Here is a 24,651-nt window from a genome sequence, read left to right as displayed (position 1 = left end):
ATGTAAATAAATGGAACTAAAAAATGTCAGTGAATGAAATATAATGTGAATGCTTTCGTTGGAAAAGAAAATGAAAAATATTGTGATAATTTATTTCGGAAATTGAAAGATATGGAACTTAATTAAGAGATCTTTCAAGCTTATTGCCTTAGGGGAATTTAACAAAACTAAAGATTAAAAATGTCTTACGGCAATGGAGGATATAACCGCTATAGTCCACTTTCAAAGTACACTGGTTCGTCAAGCTCAGGACTTTACGGGAGCCACAACTCCCTAAGTAACTACCCGTCTTCGGGTCTCTATAACTCTAGCCCGAGCTCAAGCCCTAGCCCTTATGTTGGGTCTTCGTACACACCCAGTTCCTACAGTTCTGGGCTCGGGTCTGGGGCAGGTTACAGCTCCGCCCATGGGTCGCCCTATAGTTCGAGGTCAGGTTCAACAAGTAGTCTAAACTCTCTTGGAAGTACCGGCTACGGGGCCAGCTCTGTGAGTTCAGTGCCATATAGGGTAGGTAGTTTGATTTTTTGAAAGCATTAAATATACATATTTAGACCATAATATGTATTATATTATATATTGTGAGGTTGTTTGGGTCTGCTTTAAGAGGTATACATGTCTTGATACGGGGCAATATAGACCAATGCATCAAATCTTTTATAAGCTCATCTGTTCTAAAGAAAAAAAGTCGAGATATTATCATAGCCTTGAATCGTGTTGAAGTCAGCACTGTAACTATCAACAGTGGGCTGTTGGAATTGTGCATGAAGCCCAGTCCCAACGATCTACCAGACTGACCGGATCGTCCCAGATTGAAATCTGACTGATCTGGGATCAGATCCTTGTTGTATCTGTATTGGGTCCAGGCTGATCTGGGACAGTCTGCGATGGTCCTGGATGGTTCTGGCTGCTGTGTAGATTCAGGACCATCGAGGAGAATTTTTAATTCAGGGTAGTCTGGGAAGGTCCGTGTAAGGGACCGTGTTGGCTCTAGGAAGGTCTGTTATGGCACTGTGTTGATCCTGGGTGATCAGGCATGTGGTGTTGGACACTGATCACTCCAGGGCCGTCTGCGTTGTGTCTGAGTCAGTCTGTCAGTCGGGATACTCATTCTTGGCCAAATTTTTTAATTGACGGGATTTGGTAGAACGATGCAAGGCTGTATTTTCAGCAAGGATTGGATCATAAAAATACAAGCAAATCTATAATATTTCACATGTGTAGAAGCAGAAAATAGCATTTTGTTTTATAGGCTTAGAAATATTTAAAAACTTACTTGTTTGTTTACATCTGTTGAAACTATGAGAACCCCTTTAAGTCATGTGATTCCTCGACCTGATAAAGCCATTTGAACCATCCATGTCACCCACTTCCAGTTCTTATTGTGAAAGCTCAGTGGACTATGGCAAGTCCTGTTGCTCCGGCTAAAATTGAGTCAGATGAGAAAAAACGAAGAAGTGTAAGTTAATTGCTTGGAATTCATTTGTGGCATTTAAATGTGTGCTCAGGATTCTCTTTGGGGGTACTACGGTTTTGAAAGCCTATTGAAATGTCAATATAGTGTGTTTAAATCAAGACCTTTATTAATTTTGAGAAAATATACCATGTTTGTTTTGAAAGACATAATCTGAGACTCTAGTGTTTGACTTGGCTGCACTGGATTGGAATAAAATATAGATTTACATAAAGGTTGCAAATCACAAGTGCCACATTTCTGATATACAAATTTATATTGCATTGTATATCAAGCATAAAACTTCCTTTTTGTGGTTTGAATTTACATAAGTTATTCTGTTTTAGTTGCTGTTATTCAGGCTATGAACAATTTATAAGTGGATTTAAGAGGAAAAATGGTGTCAGTTATAAAAGGTTGTTTTTTTTCCAAGTTGAACTTCATTTTTTAAGAGCCTGCTTCCGATGATAATAGTATTGATGTGAACATAAAAACATAGAAATCTATTGACACCATTGTGTACTAGGGCATTGTTTAAAAAAAAAGGTCATTCTTTTTTTTAATCATAAATTTGATCAACTTTTATTATAAACTGTGCTTTCCGGTGGTTTACAGAGATTTATCAGTGAAATAATATTTGATATTTCAAATAATTTACAGTTTTGAAAAGTGCAAATATCAGTTTGATATTTTCACTGTCATTAAACTTAAGCCCATCTTGACGTCTTTAATCAAATGTCAGTGGCCACATTCCTTAGAAATTCCGAAGTCTTGCTACATTCGCATACTTTTAAAACAGTATGTGGTGTGCTTTTCTGAAGAAAAAAAACAAACTACAAAACCCTGCCACTTTATATATTCTATGTAGGCAAATAATAAATGGTTTATTTCAGTGTAAGATTGCAATATATTCCACCTCATCAACGCCGAAAGTCAATATTTTGCTGGTGGCTTTGTCACTTGTGAAATCCATCTGTGAAATCTATTAGATTTCACAGATGGATTTCACAAGTGACTAAGCCACCAGCAAAATATTGACTTTCGGAGCACCAATACCATCATTTCACAATTAAATTGTGAAATGTTGGTATTGGTGCTCCCTTTAATGGTGAAATCTTATACGATGTTAAACTGAAACAAGCAAATATCCCATATATGATAAGTAAGCGCAGCAGAGGATTATATTTGAAGGGTTTTTGTTTTAATCGTTATATTTAATTCAGATTATTTATTTAATTATACTTTTTTTTATAAGAACCATAAGGAAATAAAGAAGAATTATATTCAATAATTTTCTAAAATAATTTGCACTATTTTTAGGATCAGAAATTAACTTTCAAATTGAGGCTTTGTGTTAAGTTGGTAACCTATTTCTGGAATTAGCCATTAACTGAATTTCATTAAAAGATTGAACATTTCTCAAAATTCTGATTAGCTTTATTAATCTTAGATATTTTCTCTTGCAATATTAGTGTATTACTTGGTGATTCTTTGAATGTTGGAGATGATTTTCTGTTTAATCTGCCACACAGCAAGATGTTGAATTGTTCAAACAGGCTTGGGAAAGAACTGGAATGTTACATTACAACTGCTTAAAATCATCTAATTTATTTCTTTGAACAGATGAAGTACTCCACAATTCTTAGAATGCTACATAAAAAGCTATCAATATGTTATGAACATATGCATCCAATTTTATACTTCAAAGGACTATCTGTTGAGAAATTTATTCCACAAATATACCCAAGGTTCCCAGCATTGATCAAGTGATTGAGAATGATTTATGGAGGCTTATCAGTAAAGCACAGGCAGGGTTTTTTGGTTCAGTATATGTTTAGTCATGGGCTATTTAACCAACAAATTTTCTAGCAGTGTTTTGCTATTTTCAAGAGCTGCAAAAAGTTGAATGCACTTAAAATGTGCTTATAAATTCAATACAAGAGTAGCAATAACTTGTATGAAAGGGTTGGGATATAGGCTACATTTCATGAATGCAATTTTTTATATCCATAATGATGTTCAACTCATTTGACCTGAATGATAAAAAAAAAACCTTCAATTTGTTTACAGATAAAAAAGAATTATTAGCGATATTTTGGTGTTGTTTTATTTACTTTTCTGGCCACACGGCTATAAATTGAAAACCGTATTTATGATGGGGTTATATTTTATTCATCTGTACATACACAAATCATATGCTTTTTGTAGTTTTGATCGTTAAAGGCAAATGAGTTAAAAATCATAATGCATTAAAATTAAAAGATATATGTCTTTGCATCAATCTTGTGTAAAACTAAATTGTGTCCCTTGAAGGGCTATATAGGAGTTGCCTCCCCTCTAGGGAAAAATGTTGTGCAGCTAGGAGTTGCCTCCCCTCTAGGGAAAATGTTGGGCAGCTAGGAGTTGCCCCCTCTAGGGAAAAATGTTGTGCAGCTAGGAGTTGCCTACCCTCTAGGGAAAAATCTCTAGGGAAAATGTGGTGCAGCTAGGATTTGCCCCCTCTAGGGAAAAATGTTGTGCAGCTAGGAGTTGCCCCCTCTAGGGAAAAATGTTGTGCAGCTAGGAGTTACCCCCTCTAGGGAAAAATGTTGTGCAGCTAGGATTTGCCCCCTCTAGGGAAAAATGTTGTGCAGCTAGGATTTACCCCCTCTAGGGAAAAATGTTGTGCAGCTAGGATTTGCCCCAGCTAGGAGTTGCCCCCTCTAGGGAAAAATGTTGTGCAGGTAGGAGTTACTCCCTCTAGGGAAAAATGTTGTGCAGCTAGGATTTGCCCCCTCTAGGGAAAAATATTGTGCCACATGCAACTGCAATGAATCTTTATGATGGTCAGCCTGGGAAGTAAATGTTTACCTGGCATTTCACTCTGTCAAACAACAGTTATAGCCCTTGAAAAATAAAATGGTTTAAAAAAAATCATTCCCATCATAAATACCTAGTAAAGTATTGTTGTATTCTGGGAAGCTGTAGTCTATTTTTGTTAAGGGAACTTTGATCTGTTTCATTTTCAACCTGAATAAAATGGCCTTCAAAAGTTTTCATCTGTCTCTGATAGAGTTTGATTTCTTGATTAAAATAATGTTTTCTAAAATGTTTCTAAGAAAAATATCTACATTTCAATGACTGCCTTAGCAGTGGTCATTTAATAAACCCACACACACTGAATAAGTAAAACGCTTTTGTGGCTTTCTTCAATTCAGGATTTTATACAGCGGGGCTTGTTCAATATTTTTTAAGCGACAGGTGACAGTCCTTTTTTTGAAAAAAGCTAGTTAATGTGAAAAGAATTGTTTATATGTGTTTTTAGCTCTACTGGCCAAAGGCCAGAAGAGCTTATGCGATGGTAATGTGTACGTAGTATGTGTGTCTGTGCGTCTGTAAACCATTGCTTGTGAAAACGATACAGTCTTCAGTTTTGATTGTATCTTGATGGAACTTGTACAGTATTTATATATCCATCAGAGCTCAGTTCCTTTCGAAAACCAGCCAGATCCGCCCATGCATGACTAGATTATGGGCGTTGAAAGTACAATTTTATTTTTTTTTACTAAGTCTTTTCTTAGCCAAGTCTACATGAGCGAAGTCTATTTTTAGCCAAATTTACATGTAAAGTCAAGTCTAGGATTAAAGGGAGACAACTTGCTTTTTGGTTGTGCAGTTTGTTTTGTGTATTACTCTCCCTTGTTCATGTTAAAAGGCCAATGGCCATTTTTAGCTCTAATGGCCAAAGTGTCTGTCGTTCGCACATCCATCTAATCACAATTGCTTTTGAATGTTTGTTCAAATTATGCCCCTGGGGTCATTACTGGCCATGCCCCCCGAGTTCACAGGTTTGGTATACTTAAATAGGGAGATGTTTGAAAATCTTTTTTTGTGTTCGAGCATCCATCTAAACACAATTGCTTGTGAATGTTTTTCAAATTATGCCCCTTGGGTCATTGCTGGTCATCCCCCGGTGTTCACAGGTTTGGTATACTTAAATTGGGAATGTTTGAAAATATTTTTGTTTGAAACAGCTATGCTATTTTGAATAAGGCTTAATTAAGTGGTCTGCTACCATGGTTGTTACCATAAGGCCCCTGGGGTCAAAACTGGCACTGCCCCGGGGGTCACAAGTTTCCTAGAGATATATTTTAGAAATATTTTCAAAATCTTCTTGTTTCAAACCACAAGGCTCATACCTATTTGTTGTGGAGCATCATATGATGACCCTCTAGCAAAACAGTTGAAATTATGCCCCTTGGGCAAAAGCTGGCCCCACCCCTGTTGACCTACTTTTTTAGTTTTAAAGCTACAGTAATGAAATTTGGACCATGTGTACAGTTTTGCAAACGAGCATCAATGTTTTGCTTGGATGTCCTTGACTTTGACCTTTTGACTAACTTTTTTATTTTTATTTTTAAAGCTACAGAAATGAAATTTTGACTATGAGTACAGTTTTGAAAGCAATTTTTTTTCCCCTCAGATGACCTTTACTTGACACATATTAAAATAGTTCATGCAACTAATCTGCTTACAACACTTTTTGTGCTCAGATGTTGAACGTGCAACGTTTTAAGCTAACCCAAACACAAAACGTGAACTATATGTTTGTTGCCTATTACCCATACATACATGGTCTGGATTGAAAATGACCACAAGAGCCATGCCAGTAGAGCATAGGCCCTCATGGGCCTCTTGTTTGTAGAATCTATTATTCAAAAGAACAGTCAGATTTTCATTGTTTTCACAGTTTGTATGAATCACTTATATAACTCCTATGAAACTGGATTATGTCTGCAATGTTTTCTGAATTTTGTAGCTATTTGTTAATTTCTCCTGACATGTTGTGATAATAGTCTTGTGCTGACAGCAAAACCATGGTTGAAAATCTTGGGTTTAAAACCTGCGAATTTTCTTATTACATTCTTGGATAGAATCTGGCTATATTTTATGATAAAATGTTGCAGTTTTGATTATTTGGATAGATAGATGCCTATGTTATCATCATGTTTTGAAACATAAGTTCATTATTTTCCAGCAGATTTTGTTGAAAGATCACCAGGATATTTTACCGAATGTTGATGTTTTCATTCATGTTTTAGTTTTTTGGTTGTTCTGTGCTTTGGTTGGATATAATGTCTGGATATCTTAAACACCCATACAAGGTACAGGTACTTTCTTTTTATGATTTTCTTTTCTTTTTTTTTGTCAGAAAAAGATTGAAGATTTGGTAGGAAGTGGGTTTTTTTGCTTCTGTACTTTTTCTCACTTTCTCTGACCTTCATTTTCTCTCCAGTATTGGTGATTTTGGTACATCATAATGAATTGGCAAAAGATATAACTTTGGTTTATATTGAATTATTTAAGCTTGATTGTGATGAAAGCTGATACGATCAATCTCAAGTCCGTTTCTTAGGCAGAAACTCGTACTGAGTCCTTTTTGAGAGGCCATGTGAAAGTTCTCTTGGTGGGGATCAAACCCTTGGGTGTAAGGCATATGCCTTTACCACTAGACCAGTCTGACCCTGATCGGGATCAAACCCACAACCTGAGGCGGGCACCTATTCTACTTGACTGCTCTCATCCTTTATTATGATAAGATATCGATGATGAAGACCTTTTTCAGCTTCCTAATGATAAAGACTGCTTTGAGCACCTGTCGATTTCACAGATTTTAGCTGTTAACATCTAGGCCCATTTTCGTAATAAACAACAACACAAAACAATGTGGCAAGAAATTTCAGATTGAGGCAGGCGAAAAAGATAATCTAAAACAAAACTTTCTTGTTTTTTTTCAGAGTTCCCGCTACCCTCGTTACAGTTCAACATCTGACGTCCCCAGCAATCTCACAACCCGTCCTAGCTCCTACAGCGAGTACTCCCACACAAGGTCAACACCCTCGCTGGAAAAGGACTACAAAAAGGTACAACCTTAAGGTTAAACTTTCTAGGCTAGACTATGAAAATGGATTCATCACAATTGCCAGCAAAGTATGTGGCTGCCCATATGTTGGTCGGCTTAAATATAATTCATTATTGAGGCTGCGAGACACGAAATGTTTGTGTAATTGTACGTGAAGATACTCTTAGATGTAACAGTTGAAATTGGGCTTAATTTGTTTGAGCTATAGTTGTTTGTGAAATGTCACTGAAAACTTGGAGGCTCACTCATAATCATATAAATCACTTACCTTATGTTATCATACATGTTATTTTTAATGTGTAAGGTGTACACATATCTTGATGGCTTAGTGCACAAAAAGTAGTTCACACATACACAAACAAGTAGTTTATTGCAACCTCTTTAACACTTCCTTTATCATTTTGCAACATATTTGTTTAAAAAGGACTGCAGAGTTAACATATTTCATGAGCCTATGAGATGATAAGTCACAGCTCTGATATTTAATGTATTATATTTTGTATTATTAACTTTTATGATTTGTTTGTAAGTGTATGTATACCTTGTATGTTTTGATATATACAGAAGGAGAACAATAAAGTGTAATAAAACTAACATATTTTGTAAGCCTATCATATGATAGGCCACAGCAGAGACTGAAAATATTTCATTAACCTGTCATATGGTAGGTCACAGGGGAAATTGAACATATTTCATAAGTCTATCATAGGATAGGTGTCACAGCTGAAATAGAACATAATAATTTCATAAGCCTGTCATATGATATGTCACAGAATTGGTCAATATTATTACAAGCACTGGTAATATGTTTGAGTTTTTTCTTTCAGTTATATGAGGATGAGAAAACAGAAAAGGAAAGATTAAAACGTGAGCTAGAACAGTGCAAGAAAGAGCTCCGTGAAGCTAAGGTTGAGCTGGAAAAACAGATGAACAAACACGAGGCAAACAGGGTCTCAGACACAAACGACAAAAGGGTAAATATTGCATGTGGAATTTTACTTTCAGAAGACAAAGGAATTTTAAGCCTTGTCTTACTATGGGTTAAATTTAAAACAGGTTTAAGCTTTATTTGTTGTTTTTTTAAAGAAATAAATCGGGGTTTCAAATGTTGAAACTTTGGATCATAATGCAAAAGTGCAGTAAAATGTGAGGGGTGACACTAATAATAACAATCACTTTACATTACAAGCCTGATGTTCAGCCCAATTTATCTCACAGAGTTCAAAGAAGTTCAATATACTTGAATATTTTCTATCTGAGCCAGTAATACAAAATGATTGAATGGATAAAACAGAGATAGAGTAGTTTTTAATTCATTGCTGATAGTTTAGAATTCTTTTATTCCAGGAGCGGAGAGCGTTGGAACGCAAGTTATCTGAATTAGAAGAAGAAATTAAGGTACCATTCTTGTAATTCGTACTAACAACCCCAGTCTTTATGTTGTATAGTAATGTTAATTGAAGAAAAATCAGAGTTGAATGTTCTTTCTTTAGGTAGGCCTTTGTTTAAGTTTAAAATTTTGACTTCTTACCGTAAGAAAATAATTGAACTATGATTGGACAGTCCCAGTTCTTCATTCCCTTTACTCTACATTCGATCTCAAAGAAGCCTAGGGTAATTGTGTATGAGAGGTATTTGACGATGAGATTAGGATTAAATACATGAATTGGTAAATTGGTAAATGCTTACTTGAAATAAAAGTATTTAAATGAACTCATTAGAAAGCCAATTTAATGTCAGTGAACGGTTTACCTAATAGAAATTTCGTTTTTAACTATTGATTACAATGGTGAGGTTATACTTTTACAAGGATATATTTATCTTTGGAGAAAATATGGTGATATTAAATTGTAATAACCTCACAGCAAATGGAAACATCTCTATAGCAATAATCAGACAGCATTTGGAAACATCTCAATTGCAATAATCAGACAGCATTTGGAAACCTCTCAATTGCAATAATCAGACAGCATTTGGAAACCTCTCAATTGCGATAATCTGACAGCATTAGGAAACACCTCAATTGCAATAATCTTGCAGCACATTGAAACATTAAGATTGCAATAATCTTGCAGCATTTGGAAACATTAGGATTGCGATAATCTTGCAGCATTTGTAAACATTAAAATTGCAATAATCTGCTGCACACAGAAACATTAAAATTGCAATATTTTTTTACTACATGGAAACACTATAATTGCAATTGTCTTGAAGCACATGGCAACATTAGAATTGCAATAATCCTGTAACACACGACAACATTAAAATTGCAATAAACAGCTGCACATTTAAACATTAAAATTGCAATAATTTTGCAGCATTTGAAAACATCAAAATTGCAATTATCTTGCAGCACATGGAAACATTAAAATTGCAAAAATCTTGCAGCACATTAAAACATTAAAATTGCAATAATCTTGCAGCATTTGGAAACATTTAAAGTTACAATGATTTTGCAGGAGTAAGAACATTAAAATTGCAATAATCTTGCAGCATTTGGAAACATTAAAGTTGCAATGATTTTGCAGCAGTAAGAACATTAAAATTGCTATAATCTTGCAGCATTTGGTAATATTGAATTTGCAATAATCTTGCAGCATACTGCATCATTGAAATTGCAACAATTTTGCTGCACATTTAGATTGCAATAATTTTGCAGCATATTGAATTTATAAAACCGCAATAATTGTAGCATTTGGTAGTATTAAAGTTGCTATGGTCATGCAGCATTTGGAGACATTAAAATTGCAATAACTTAGCAGCACATTGAAACATTAGAATTATAATAATCTTGCAGCATTTGGTAATATTAAAATTGCAATGATCTTGCAGCACATGGAAAGACTTAGGGCAGATAATGCAAAATTACGGGAGGAAAACCGGGCTTTAACACGAGTGGTTGCCAAGCTTTCGAGATAGGTACTGGATGGAATGATGAAATTGTTTGACCAAGACCTTGTGATGTTTCCCTTCTGATTGAATATTCTGAACTTGAACCGCTACTGATAAAACAACATTATTAACTTGAATGTGCTTCTTCAATGCAACTTATGAATGTCTCATTTTGAGAGTTTCAAGACATTGTTTATGCATCATATTTTACTCATACTATATCATTTTGAATCTAGAAAGAAACAAGTTGTCATCTTTATTTTCTGCTGAAACATTCGGCTATTGTTTTCAATTGCCATCCTGGAGATGTTCTACCCCATTGAAACCTTATTAAGTGCATGATCTTTGTTGTCATTTGCATGCTCACTTGTATTCATAGAAAATTCGTAAGATTGTTCATTGTAATCTTAAAAATGACTGCAAAACATTTGCATGATTTTGTGTTGAAAACTTCCCTGTTGTAAAGAAATGTAGGACGAAATTCCCCATACGAAATCCCACTTCACGACCATTTCTTGCACAGACAGACAAAATTTCCCCATTTATTTGAACTATTTTTGTGAACAGAAATGTTGTAATTTGTAATAAAATCAAATACAACTTGTACAATTGATATCATGGCAAATATCCATCAAAAATGGCAATGGGAGGGGGTTGTCCGCCTTTGCAATAATTGGTAGGGGGAGGGGATTTTGTCAACTTCCTATTGTTACTGTTGTAAAGCTGCTTTCTCTAATGTTATGTAAATATATAAAATACTGAAACATTGCATAGAAATAACACAGTTTCCTAGTAAGCTTGGCAGTCACTCGTGAGTAGCCGGCCGCAATGTCAAGATGTTGTTGTTATGGCAACATGTTTCCATAGTTACAGTCAAAATGTCAGATTTAGTAACTGACTAATTGTTAATATCTAATACCCAGCTAATTAGTAATTGAAACAAAAACTATGAAGGAACATGAAAATTAATTTGATCACTTTATAGACTGTTGCATTTATTATTTTTATGATGAATGGTAAATTTAAACAGTAGGGCTCAAAAGTATAAAATGAACTATTTTTTTTAAAGTTTTTGAAGCAGAAAAACATTGCTAATCACCACATGACGGTAATACTTTTATAAATGAAACATTCACACATTCAAGTCCTTAAAAATTGTTTGTTTGCAGTGTCCTGCCTGACTCACCAAAATTGCATCAAATTTATTTTTTACTTCCCCAGCGGTAGGCCAAAAATCTTATTATAGCATTTTCTTCTATTGTTAGCTGTTCTGTTTTTCGAGGAAAAAAAGTCTGAATGATTGTCATAGCCTTGGTGTTGTTGTTGACATCTACATTCTAGAAAAAACATCGTAACCTCAAAAATGATCCAAGATATTCTAATGAAACTTGGTACACATGTTGACAGAGTCAATACACACATGAAAAATGTCCATGACTCCGGCTCAAATAATTATTGAGTTATGCCCCCTTTTTCACTGAAAAACATCAGAGGAATGTTGACGTTGGTTTTAAGGCACTCTTCTTGAGTTAAGTCATTGCTTGGTATTAAAAGTATAGTACTTTCCAACTGAAAAAAGTCTGGTGCAGGTCGTTGCAAATAGATATTTTTAGGGCTGGCCTTTGTATGTTTTTGTATAATATTTATGCCTAACTTTTTTCAGAAAATGGATCAATTGAAGGAGGACAATAGACGATTGCGAGAAGAGAATGGTGCTCTTATACGAGTTATAAGTAAATTATCAAAATAGTGAACGTTCCTAACCTAGTACAAGACTTTATTCCAAGTTTGAATGAAAACTGCCAAAGATCTTGCATTTGAGGGCTGAACAAATGATCAAATTTGTAAGACCTGTATCAAACTTTCCTAGTGCCTTCTTCTTATCAAACAAGTGCCAAGTTGTAGCAAAAAAGCAAACAGATTGGGAAAAGTGCCTACTAAAGTAATGAAAACAAACTGATTGAAAATAGATAATACATGGATTGCTTTTGTTGCTATTGTAACAGCTCTTCAGAAGAAGTCACTTGTTCATTCAGTGAGATTTTTGGTAATTATGTGAACTGTTGCTATGGCAATTGGTCATGTTTCAAGTGCAATTTGACTAGGTTTACTATGTGATAATTTTTCTCAGTATCAGGATTGGTAGTGGAGTGGTGTATTGGTTGCTAAGAAGAGGATTCCAGTCATCTGTTGTTGTCATAGAAACAAGAGGTCAAGGACACACCTAAGGTCATTTCCATGACAGCAAAGGTCATGGTCTGTTAAATTATTGATTAGTTTGAAATTAGTTTGGTAATTGTATTCTGGCATCAACATAAGATTGTTTAAACAAAATTGCCAATATTTGAAATTAATGCATTTTGTTGGCATTCAATAAATGTTGACTATGACTAATTCAATGTTAATGCCTATTATTGCTATGTAGTTTGCATGGTCATATTTTCTGTACTTAGTTTCACAATTATGGCAAGAAAACATTGACTTCTTATCACAAAATTTGCAATATTGTTTTTCATTTTCAAAGCATTCTCTTATGCATTGTGGTATTTTAGTCACATTATTTTACATTGAAACAACTTACTCTTTGGAGGAAACTTATTGTTCTCAATTTTATAGTAAAAAATACAGCTTTTTTTATAAAAAAAGAAAAAAAGTTCTTGTTGATTTGTGAAATCATAACTTTCTTATTATGAAAAACAAATCATGCTGAAACTCTTTATACTACTCAAGATATAAATTTAATATATGAATATTGTTATCCTTGTTGATTTTTTTTAATATTCTCAAATTCTGATTTTTCAATTCTTCCCCTTATTTTCTTTAAATGCTTATAAAAGATAAAAATTACTTGACTGCATAAATATCTTTGAGTCATTACACAAAAAAGAACCATCAGTAAACTTACAGTATTATTGAAAACAAAAATTTGAAAAGAAGGATGTTTTTAATACATTTTGATTGTTTGTTTTGTGTTGCTAGAAATAATTGTTAATAATAAAGTTATGAAAGTAGTAATGCTGAGCGCTTGAAAGATGTAACGCCTTATAAAAGCAGTAGGAGTTACATCCATGTTGCGATAAGCCCTTAAATTTCATTATAGGGTATGTAGTTTAATTGTTTGGTGGTGTTCTCTTAGAAAAAAATGCATGTCTTAATGAATTCAATGTGTGTACTTTGTTGTAAACATAAATAAGCTATAAACAATTATTATTAACCCTGTCTTTTCTAGTTAGGCCAGACAAAAATGATTTTTAGAATCTCATCCAGATTATTTTTTGAAAAATTGGGCATGTTAATTTAAAAACAAAATAAATAAAAGAGGATTTGGTATGTTCAAATTTTTCCCCCATTTTAAATCACATTTTGGTTAGGCTGAAATTTCGTTGATTGAAAAACATTGGTTTGTATGCAGAGTAATTTTATAGATGAGAATCGAAAAATAATTTCTCTTTGGCCTTAAAAAAAAAGGAAATACTTTATATAAAGGTAACTTAGCAAGTAGCGATATTTGTATTTTGTACATTCACCTGAATTGTGTCCTCTTGTTGTTGAAATTTGATTGGTTAATAGAGATCGAGGTGTGGCTAGAAAATCACATGACCTTCTCATTTGCATACTTGATGCATATTTTTGTATTACTGTATAATTAAGTTATTATTAATGAAATCAATTGTTATATTGATCATAACTTGTTAAATTTCAGCCAATTATATTTTTGCACATTGAGTTATTTGCCATCTGTACTAAATTATTGGTACGTTAAACATGTCTATGTACATTTGTATATGAATTCTGGTGCTATTATCTTAATTTATGTTAAACTATGTCAGATTTGTGTCCTACGTTGACAGTTCCAAATCTTTCCATACCCCGTACTTGTAGAAAAAGATATATGCTTAAATAAATGTCTGGATATGTCTACTTCTTCTTTCGCGATTACAAATTGCAATAGCAAAAAAATACTACACCATAGATAATAAGTGAGCATTATAAGGTAGGGAAACAGTGGAAAGAAAGGTGACTAATTCAATATAAATGTTTTTTTTAATTATGACTTTTTCAATATGGTTGTCTGACATTTTGGTTAGGATTCTACATGTGTAATAAAAACTGATAATTAAATGATTGTAGTTGGTTTAAGTAGTGTCACAGATTTTCTAAGCTTAAATCTGATCTTAGTCATAAAACTAGGATGGACATATATATAGATCTTTAGCTTTAGGGCATTTTTAGTAGCTAGTAGTTACTTGTAGCTGACATGAGATTATTGATTTTTTGATAAAAAAAAAAAGAATGAAATGTTTTTTTTGTAAATATTGTATTTATAAGTATGTATATAATGTAAGATATTGTACATATTTCCTCGGAGCCAAATGACTGCATATTTAAGCCTTGTTATGCAAAACGCATGCCTGCTGTTAAAACTGGCTGTTACTTACTTTGACCTGTTTAAGCAATCCAAGATCATTTTAAAAGATACAAAATAGGTTCCTATTTTACCGATAGTACAAACAACTGAAGTCAAATTTGGCCAAATTCTACTCCTAAAACAATGAAAGAAGTTTTCAATTTCTTGCTATTTTGATTTAAAATAAAGAAAAGAACAAGGCATTCCGTATGGAGTCAATGTTTTGATAATTTGTTTCATTTTTGTCATGTTTTTTTTTCTCTTTCAATTTAAGCACTGAGTATATTATCTGAGGTGTATCAATCATTTGTGCTTTAAAAGGCTTAATTAAAGAAGCAAGACTAGCTTTAATGTGAATCTATATTTACCCTTCTTCCTATTGATGGTAAGAAATAGACCTTGTTTAAAGCAAGAAAAAATAAATGTTGCTTTGGTTCACAATTCTTTGCTTTGAATAGGATCAGTTCAATGATAAAAATAATACCAGAATACAAATATGTGCATAAGGTTGAAGTAACTGGGCGAACAGGAGTCTGCATGATGGTAAGATAACTCAGAAACTGCCTTGATCTCAGTGAACAGTGGGTTAAATTGTTCTGAGTAATTTAATTATTTTTATTTAAATAAAAATCACTTAAAATTTTAATTAATTTTTGCTCACCTGAGCACAGCACATTATGCTCAAGGTGTCCAAATATTATTGATAAAACGGAAGGTGAAATGCTATTCGTCTGTTTCTATATTGCTATTTGAATGCTTTGCCATTGATGGTATTTGTTTTTGCCTTTAAATTCAAAACTAATGATGTGAAATCATTGGCTAAAAACTAGATTGTGAAGAGAATATCTATAAAAATTCAAGCCTTTGGTGTTGTATTGTCCAGTTCCGCATAATGATTTTACTGGCAATTAATTGTTAACTTATTCATGTCAATGTGATAATTGTTAATGTGCATAATATTGTTAATTTTTATGTTGTTTTTCAGACTGTGCACCTGTTGTTAGCCTGACAGAAAAATATATGAATGTTGCATGCATTTCTGAGAAGAAGATTTTTCAAATTTTCTTGGCATTTAAAGCTTTAATTGCTGGGGTTTATTCAAAAAAGGCATTTGGTGTTTTCTGACTAGAAACTTTACCATCTAAAAAAGGAGGTTTTTTCAAAAGCATTACTATCACAGTTTTTCGCAAAGTGACATGTTGGACTTTGTGCTTGAATAAACCTTCAAATATTCTAGCTTTTTCAAGAAAATTGTTAACTCTTTGTTCCCAGTATGCATGTTGATGTAACCATCTTTAAACCTGTTTACCTTATGGTGACTTTTGACCTTTTCTGGAGCCTTGGTTACAGTTGCTATGGTAACTGTGACCTTTGATCATTTCAAGGTCAGAAGGTCAGCCGGTACAGTTGACATGTTGGACCTGTAACTGGTATTCAGGTGTTCTAGATGGTGGCATTTCTCTTGCCAGAGTGTATGGATTATATGGACTAAAATAGAAACAGAGTTAACATCTTGGTACGGGAAAGAATGTGATTGCCGAAATGGCCATTTCCCGTATGAAATAAGAATATGCTGATAAGCCCCCTGACAATTGTTGGGGACATATAAAGAAAACCTTGTGGAGTTGATGCGTTTTTACCCTGTGTGCTTTTGTTTGTTAACCTTATCGTTGTTTTCTCTGTGAATCTTGTCATTTTTGGCTTAAGGCCATGCAGTCAAAATTTGATGAGGATTTTGTTTCAATATTATGTTGTTTTTCTATTTATAAATTTGCTTGTTTTGTTAATATATATATATCACACTAGATTAGGGGTATATTTAGTTGTTTCTTATTATACTACACTATTTCTGATAATTTACCCACATGATAATAACTGGTATGGCCACAGCTTATTATTCTGGTTCAATCTTGATATTTTAGTCTTAAATATTATATAAAGTCCTTGTATAAATTGAGGAGTCTTGTTGACCCTGAAAATAGGGGATGAAAGCGAAAAAGGTTCTAAGTGACATTAAATGAAGATAGAACCGTTTTGCTTCCAGCCCACTAAATGCTTGGCAGCTTAGACACTAAGTCAAGAGTTGGCATTACTGACTTTGCATACAACAGCATGTGTTTTGGAATAGGGCTTATATAAAAAATTGGCTTGATTGGAAATTTGGCTTTTGTTTGACTTTGTTTGGTTGAATACTTACAAAATTGTGCTTCGGGAAAAAAATCTGATTGTACAATTTAATTAAGAAACCACTTTGGCTTAAATATTCATCTTTTAAGACTGACAAAAATCCATTTCACTTTTAAATAATTCAATTCCTCTATAAAGCAAGACTTTATCCAAAAATAATGCGTAGAAGTTGTATTGCTGTAACTTCCATTTATTAACATTTGTGGGAGGGACAACTATTAGACATATGTATTTAAGTTTTTGCTGAAGTTTGTATGGAATGTATGTTCTTCAGCAAAAATTGTGTGTTTCTTGGATGTGCAAAAATAGAGGCATATTTACCCAGGCTATTAATGCTGATAATTCTGAGGACCATACATCAATCACTATACTGTCAAAGTAGAATATCAAAGATGACATGTTGGATCTTTGCCTTGTACCATACTATTAATATATTGTCTCCATTTAAAATAGTATTCATATATTTATTTATTTTTATCTATTATTAGGGTACCATTGAAAACTAGACACATTTCAATCCATTTTGGTACTTCACATTAATTTGTATATGAAAACATCTTTTGAAATCAAATGTCAATCCAACCATTTAACATAATGCCCAAATCAAATTTTAAGTTCAGCTTTTGCTAAATTGTTGAATAAGGTCAATTTTAATTGATTTTAATGGTATGAATGATAATTGAAATTGTGTGGTACTTTATTACTAAATGAAACTACTAATAATATTACATTGTGGTAGATGACATGAAGTAATATTCTAGTGATTAAGAATGGGCTGAGTGAGTGCAGCGAACAAGTCCTTCATAATCATTAAACTATTACTTCTGGTCATGTAGATATCTTAGAAAACTACCTTATGGCTGATTGTCAACCAAAGTCTGTGGTGGAGAATGTGTATCGGATGAGAGGCAGAAGGCACCCACGAAAGTTGAAATTCTAAATGATTTAAGCCTAGTACTTAATGATTGCCTATCTGCAATTTCATTGGCTAAGAATGTAGGTGTATTCTAAAGTTAAAGTGATGGTTTGGTACAGTGTTTACTTGACAGCGCAGTGAGTCTCCCTGGTGACATGTTGGACTAGGGTTCTGTATGGTCTTCTAAATACAAACTTAAATTTTACCTTAAATTCAATATTGGATAGACAATACATATTGTTCACCTCAAAATGTCATTTTGAATTCATTCATTTATATTGAAATCAATATTGTTTAAACCAAAATGTCATTCTAAACCAAGTTTGTTTTAAGAAAACATCATTAATCCAAAGTTCATTGAATAACTATTCTTAATAAAGATAACCATTATTCACTAAGTTAATATGCTAGTATGAATTGTTTTTATAATGATTTCATTTTGCACATCCAAGTAAAAGCTTGGTTAAAGGTACTATGTATCTTTGCCTAAAAATGATGGTACATCATTATAACATTACATCATACAAGAAGATGCTATGCTTTTTACCTTAATCTCCTCTACAATGGCAGTCATGAGCATCGATTGTAGATGGGTTTGGTTGGTAAAATGTGTAGTCAATTGCAAAGGAAGTTTTGGTCCTTTCTGAATGTCTGCAAGGACAACAGAAGCAATAGATTGGACCAATTGCTTTGCAGAAACTGGTCACATGATTCCTTTTGATCATGTGACTTTGAAAATGATAGGCAGTCTTTTACTCGCATTGTGAATAGGATTTATTTACGTAAACATTTTTCGCTTGTTTAAGTTTCGATAAATATAAGACATGATAAAACCAACATGTTTGGGATACACATCTTAGGGGAGAAGGCAGAGGAGTTCTAAGTTTAGATAGTTTTTATGTCAGTTAGTTCTTTGATGCTGTCAACCTGTGATAACAGCAGTTAAGGCCTTTTAGTAATTTTAGTACCTTTGAAAAGGATTTCAAATAATCATCAAACATATTAGGCAATGAAATGCTAGCTTCTGTTATTTTTTTTAAAGATAATGCAATAATTAATTAGGCCAACATTTCTATCCTAATTTACATTATTTCCGATTTAAAATATTATTGCTAGAGATATGTTGTCAAACTCTTTTAGTATTTATGCATGTTCAATGCTTGTGTTATCATGAAGTGTAGAGCTTAATCACCCTCCCTTCACATTAGACCTATTCGGCAAGCTTTGTCTTCTCAAATCATTTTGGTTTCAAGTAAATGTCTTATAAGCAATGCTTGATAAAAAAGATTATGCATTAATCGGTTTTAATTCCACTAAGTGTAAAGATCTAGTCAGACTTTTCTTTACCCATTTTCTTCCTCTAACTTACAGGTTCAAATATTTCAGTTTGCCTGAGGGTTTTGTTACATTTTAATCTGCCTATGCTTTAAGGAGCCAGTATTTGTTACTGTTATTTGTGTACATAAATTTGGCATTAGATAGTTAGGAAATTATAGCTTAGTTTAATTCAAGTGCATTGTTCAAATTGATTGTTCAATTGATTGTACTGTGTCATATATTTGAACAATAATTCTACATTTTACTAAGTGCTAACTGAATATTGTATTGTAAATGTCATTTAAACATAATTGGCTGAAACTTAGCATGTTGGTTAACCATAGGTAGTATTTTCAAAACAGTGTTAACTGTAACTATGTCTTTTAGTTGTTATAGTGTTTTTGACATGGTAGTATGCATAAGTTACCAGGTATTGAAATATACATTAAGTTATGCAAATGAGTAGGTCATATGATTAGACAATTTTGAATATTCATATCATGATGTCAAAATATGTTTTTGTACAGTTAATATTTCTCATGTTTATGTATTATACTATTATTATTATTATAATTATTATCATATTAGCAAATTAGTAATGAGTTATCCACTATACTGATAATAATAAACCTGTTTTGCATTACTGGAGACTTTCTATTTTTATTTTACCCATGTATCATTGCATACATAGGGACTACTATGTCTGTAATTGGGGTCAATTACTTGGTCCTTCATTGTGGGTCACACTTTGGTTTCTGATCGATAACCTTTGAACGATTTGTGAGTCTTCAAAGTTGGTATGAACATATGTCATGGTCAGTTGATGAACACTTCTGCCATTTGTTGGGGTCGTAAGGTCAGATGCCAAGGTCATGGTGACTTTTACTAAAACAAGAAACACTCAAATGCAAGGAAACCAGGATTTCAATGATTGACAAAAGAACTTCAGACTTCATTGTGAGATTCTTTCAACTGTTTTTTTTTCTAATTTAAGTGACACTTGACCTTGACCTTAGGGACCCTAGATGCAATCCCATGCAAATCCTCCATTAACTCTTCCTAAATACCAAGTTTAGTCAAGATATGTCAATCGTAACTTAAGTTATTTAGTTCTAACCATTTTTCTATTTTTAGTAACAGTGTCCTTGACCTTGCTTTCCCAGGAGCTCCAAACGCAATCCCATGAAAGGTCCCCATAAACACTTCCTCAATACCAAGTTTAGTCATGATACATGTATATCAACGCTTACTTAAGTTATTTAGTTTCAGCCGTTTATTTTTTATTTTTTGGAACAGTGACCATGATCTTGACCTTAGGGTCCCCAAAGGCAATCACATTGTGGTGTTTTTTCAGCTTACTTTAATATACCAATTAGCATAGGTTATTTCGGACAATTACCTCTCCTTAAGGTATCTATATAACCCGTATATTCGTCTAAGAAAGTGGCTTTTTACCTTCAACTTCAGCAAGCATGCTCCTGGGCTCATACCTCAGATTCTTCTCCCTTCTTCCCATGTCCTTGTCCCCGGTTATATCCCTTGGACTAATCTACTAGCTGGGTACCAGTACCGAAAGATACCACACTCTCCCCCATCCTATTATTAAGGTTGGGAGTACGTGATGCTAGCAGACTTGTGTGATCCCTAGTTGGACCCAGAAACTTTAAAAACTTTTGACCTACTTTGAAGCCTTAGACAGCTTGACCCCAAAGAGAACCCCTGAGATGCTTGTCAGCATGCCTAGAACTGGTCAGGACTTCTTTGAAACTTCAGACAATAGCTAAAAGAGTACTAGTCTAATTACAGAGAGACCTATGTATTAGTTTCTAATGAGCACCACTACTCATAAGCCAAGCCGGAAAGATAACCGACAAGGCTTCTTTGAGGCCTGGGATGATGCCTTAAAGAGAACCTGTCTACTGAGAGACCTCTGTATCAGTTACTTATGAGCATCAGTGCTCATCAGCAGCAGTGGGAAGCCTCAGACCTCTGGGTCCCAGAGAGAACCCCTGAGATACTTGTCGGCATGAGAAGAACTGGCAAGACTACCTTGAGACTTCAGACGAAATCTCAAAGAGCATTTATCTAAATACAGAGAGACCCCTGTATTAGTTACTAACAAACACCAGTACTCATCCGCCCAGCCAGAAAGAGAACTGGCAAGACTACCAGAACTCTACCTTCCCCACACATCATAATTGCCTTGGAGGATAAGTTGCCTAGCAGTTTAAAAATAGGTAATCACTGAATAAACACCAATTGGTATTTATACTTCAAGAGACAGTACGTTTCTATCCGTGTGATATATAAAATTAAATGGAATTATACTCCTACTCCAGAGTGAGACAGAACATCTCACCGAGTTTGAGAGCTTACTTTTGGTATAATTATTATGCAAAAATCTACTGAGATACATGAGTATTGTGACATACAACACATAATAGAAAATCTCTTCCAAGACACAATTCTGCGACCAACACTCCGGATCCCACTTTACAACTGTTTTTCAAGAAATAGCCAATCAATGTTTCGATTGTAGATCTGGAGGACACCCCTCAAGGCTAGTCACAGGACCTCACCAACGCTTTGCGTAGTGACCCTAATGAAGCCGGGATAGGACCCCCGTGCCCTGTGACAAGCCCACGACTAAAATATAGAGAGTCTGTCTCCAGCAAGAGACAGCCAGCATCCATACTTTTCACTGCCTCAGTCTTGACATATAAAGGGCCCACACACCTACCATATTGGTTAAAACAAAGGATGCCCCGTCCAATGACAGTGACTATCAATGCCTACCGGCAGCGAGGGTAGCACCCTTTCTCTCTCCCCATGTGTGAGACAGAACGTCTCACAAAGTGAGAGACTTTTTGGGGCTCCAGCATAGAAAGAAGATAGTTAGCCATCTTCCATTGCAGCAATGCTGTGACTACATTGCCATACAGCAATACAGTCTGCTGGTAGGACAACTTACATTACTACACAAAGGTGTACATGTAACTTGGAACTACTTTAAGGCTTTAGGCAGTGCTACCTCAAAACTGATATTACCCTACCAGAATACATTACTCCGGTTTGGTTTTTACTAAGCTTCAGAATTCATCTTTTGAGCATAACCCACCTAATGGCTGTGGATAATTGATTTGTCAACCAACCATGCGTTCATGTCTACGATTCCCGGACTCCATTTACCCGTTTTACAGTGACTTGCCTAGAACTAACCAATCACTTAACAAAACCGTGATACCTGGAGAACCCTGGTGTACACTGTTATTTGGGCGACTGACCACATTTCTACATGCATTCCAATGGACGGCTGCACCCAGGTCCCGAAGACCTACGAACAGTCCTGACCATTGTCAGTTAGACTGTTTACAACGGGCTCTTAACCGCACCATGTTGTCCACACTAGCCAGGAAGGTCCCCACCATTCCTGAACCTATGCGCAATACTAACACCCACCAGATAGCATTGCTACCCCACCATGGTGACCTTTGCACTATCTATGAAAGTGTAACGGAGACAATGCAATCAAGCATTTGCCCTCGTAGACGGCTGTTTCCAGGTCCCAAAGACCTCCCAAACAGTCCTGACCAATCGATCAGTTGCAGACTGCTATGTCTGGCACTAACAGCACACCTTGTCTACACTAGGCAAGAGAGCTCCTAGCTCTCCTGAACCATTGCGAAATCCTACCCCACCACACGGCAACTCAGCTAACCTATCATGGCAACCCTTGCACTCTCTATTTAAGAGTAACTGAGAAAGTGCTTCTCCATCCATGATCTCGGCCAACATGGTACTTTTGTACCATATTCACTAAGGGCTGGTCAGGCCCTCTAACACGTTACCCCTGTGGTTTCAGGAAATGTGTCAACCCCTTCAGACTATTTAAAATAATCGGCAGTCATTCACTAAGCATCTAACTTTGCCTGCAGCTACCATTGCCAATGGCATTGGGAGAGGTCCCCCGACTGAGCTCAAACCAATTCAGGTAGTACCCAACTTTGGTTACCACTCAAAATATGTCACTAGGGTCTATGAGGCATTTATAACATTAAATACAACATACCAGAGTCCAACCCCTCCCATCAGGATGGGCATGGTTACCTGGTCGGCACCCGCTGCTCTACCTGCAGCCGGACCCACGGTAAATACATGTACACTCCTCTCTGTACTAGTACAATACAAAGTAGAGTGAACTTGTTGATACCTTTTTACCAGATGTATTGCCGGCATTCATAAACTATTCAGGCAGGTGCCTAAAAGTTTTCCAAGGGTCATAACTCAGTTTCTGTCAGCTCACTGTTACCAAAGTGTCCCTCACAATTGGAGTACGAATTGGCTTTCAAAACGTAATAATCAGGTCCTTTGTTTGAAAGTCACTAGAAATGAGCGCACAAACATTCTTTGCACCCCAATTCCCAAATTAGGGATTATGGAAGAGTACTCAGAATGTTTGTTGCCGATTATTACCGACCCGAGTCACAGTAGCAGTGACACCATGGTCGCTGCAACTATGGACAGATTTCAGTGTAAAATCTGTCGGAGACGTTAAAATCAGGCCAATTTGTTTAACCACAATTTTTAATTGTTATTTTCACTCATTTTGTTAAATAGCGAAAGTACCAGCAACTATCAAAGGTTAGAAATCAGATGAAACAAAATGTTGGTCAATTTGAAAACAAATTTACTTTTTCCAGCTATTAAAACTCAGAAAAATGGCAAAATTTGACAAATTGCAATCATATTGGTAAAGCAATTTAATAAAGCAATACTCGTAGGCTTTACTGAAAAAGAGCTCTATTGAATTGCATCTTCAAAAGCAAACCAAATAAGAAATGTGAACCCAGCCAGAACAGCTGAGTCACACCTCTTTCCGAGCGGACGAAAATCGCAACGGGTTCTTTTCAAACACCGCTGCCACATTGTGGTGTGTTTTTCAGCTTACTTTAATTTACCAATTAGCATAGGTTATTTCGGACAATTACCTCTCCTTAAGGTATCTGCATAACCCGTATATTTGTCTAAGAAAGTGGTTTTTTACCTTCAACTACAGCAAGCATGCTCCTGGCCTCATGCCTCGGATTCGTCTCCCTTCTTCCCAGGTCATGGTTTCCGGTTATCTTTCTTGGACTTATCTACTAGCGGGGTACCAATACCGAAAGATACCACAACATGAAAGGTATCCTTAATCTCTTCCAAATACAAAGTTTGGTCAAGATATGACGCCCGTCCGATTTACAACTTTATAAGCCTTTGTCCAATCATCATCAAATTTGATCAGAATGTGTATGGGCATAATATCTCGGAAAACAGCCATATTTCTTGTGACACTGGAGAGCTATCGCCCTTTATTTGTATAAATTACCTAAAATCGGTCTTGTTTGATAAATAACCTAAAAAGCCTTTGTCCAACCTTAACCAAGTTTGGTCAAAATGTGTATGGGAATAATATATTGCACAAGTCTGTTTACCAGCCATATCGCTCTAGTCACTCAAGAGTTATCGAACGTTTATTTATAAATTAACTAAATTCGGTCTAATCAGTTAAATAACTTAGATGCCTTTGTCCACTCATC

At 34.9% G+C, this 24,651-nt stretch overlaps 1 protein-coding gene across 11 annotated transcripts in view; it reads left to right on the top strand.

The window, feature by feature from the left end:
• Positions 1 to 19,715, top strand: part of LOC128238238 (protein phosphatase 1 regulatory subunit 12A-like) — a 72,689-nt gene extending 52,974 nt beyond the window's left edge. For 10 of the 11 annotated variants that reach the window (XM_052953918.1, XM_052953925.1, XM_052953927.1 and 7 more), the window contains 4 exons: positions 7,228 to 7,353; positions 8,180 to 8,326; positions 8,700 to 8,750; positions 11,908 to 19,715. In XM_052953918.1, coding sequence (XP_052809878.1) covers positions 7,228 to 7,353; positions 8,180 to 8,326; positions 8,700 to 8,750; positions 11,908 to 11,994 — 411 coding nt within the window. In that variant the 3' untranslated portion in view covers positions 11,995 to 19,715. Of the gene's footprint in view, positions 1 to 7,227; positions 7,354 to 8,179; positions 8,327 to 8,699; positions 8,751 to 10,184; positions 10,272 to 11,907 lie in introns of all 11 variants that reach the window. The other variant, XM_052953917.1, reaches the window with a different exon arrangement.
• The last annotated feature ends 4,936 nt before the right edge of the window (positions 19,716 to 24,651 follow it).

The sequence above is a fragment of the Mya arenaria genome, chromosome 6 (genome assembly GCF_026914265.1).
Source record: "Mya arenaria isolate MELC-2E11 chromosome 6, ASM2691426v1".
NCBI classification, from domain to species: domain Eukaryota; kingdom Metazoa; phylum Mollusca; class Bivalvia; order Myida; family Myidae; genus Mya; species Mya arenaria.
This window is presented reverse-complemented; position numbering and strand designations above follow the sequence as displayed.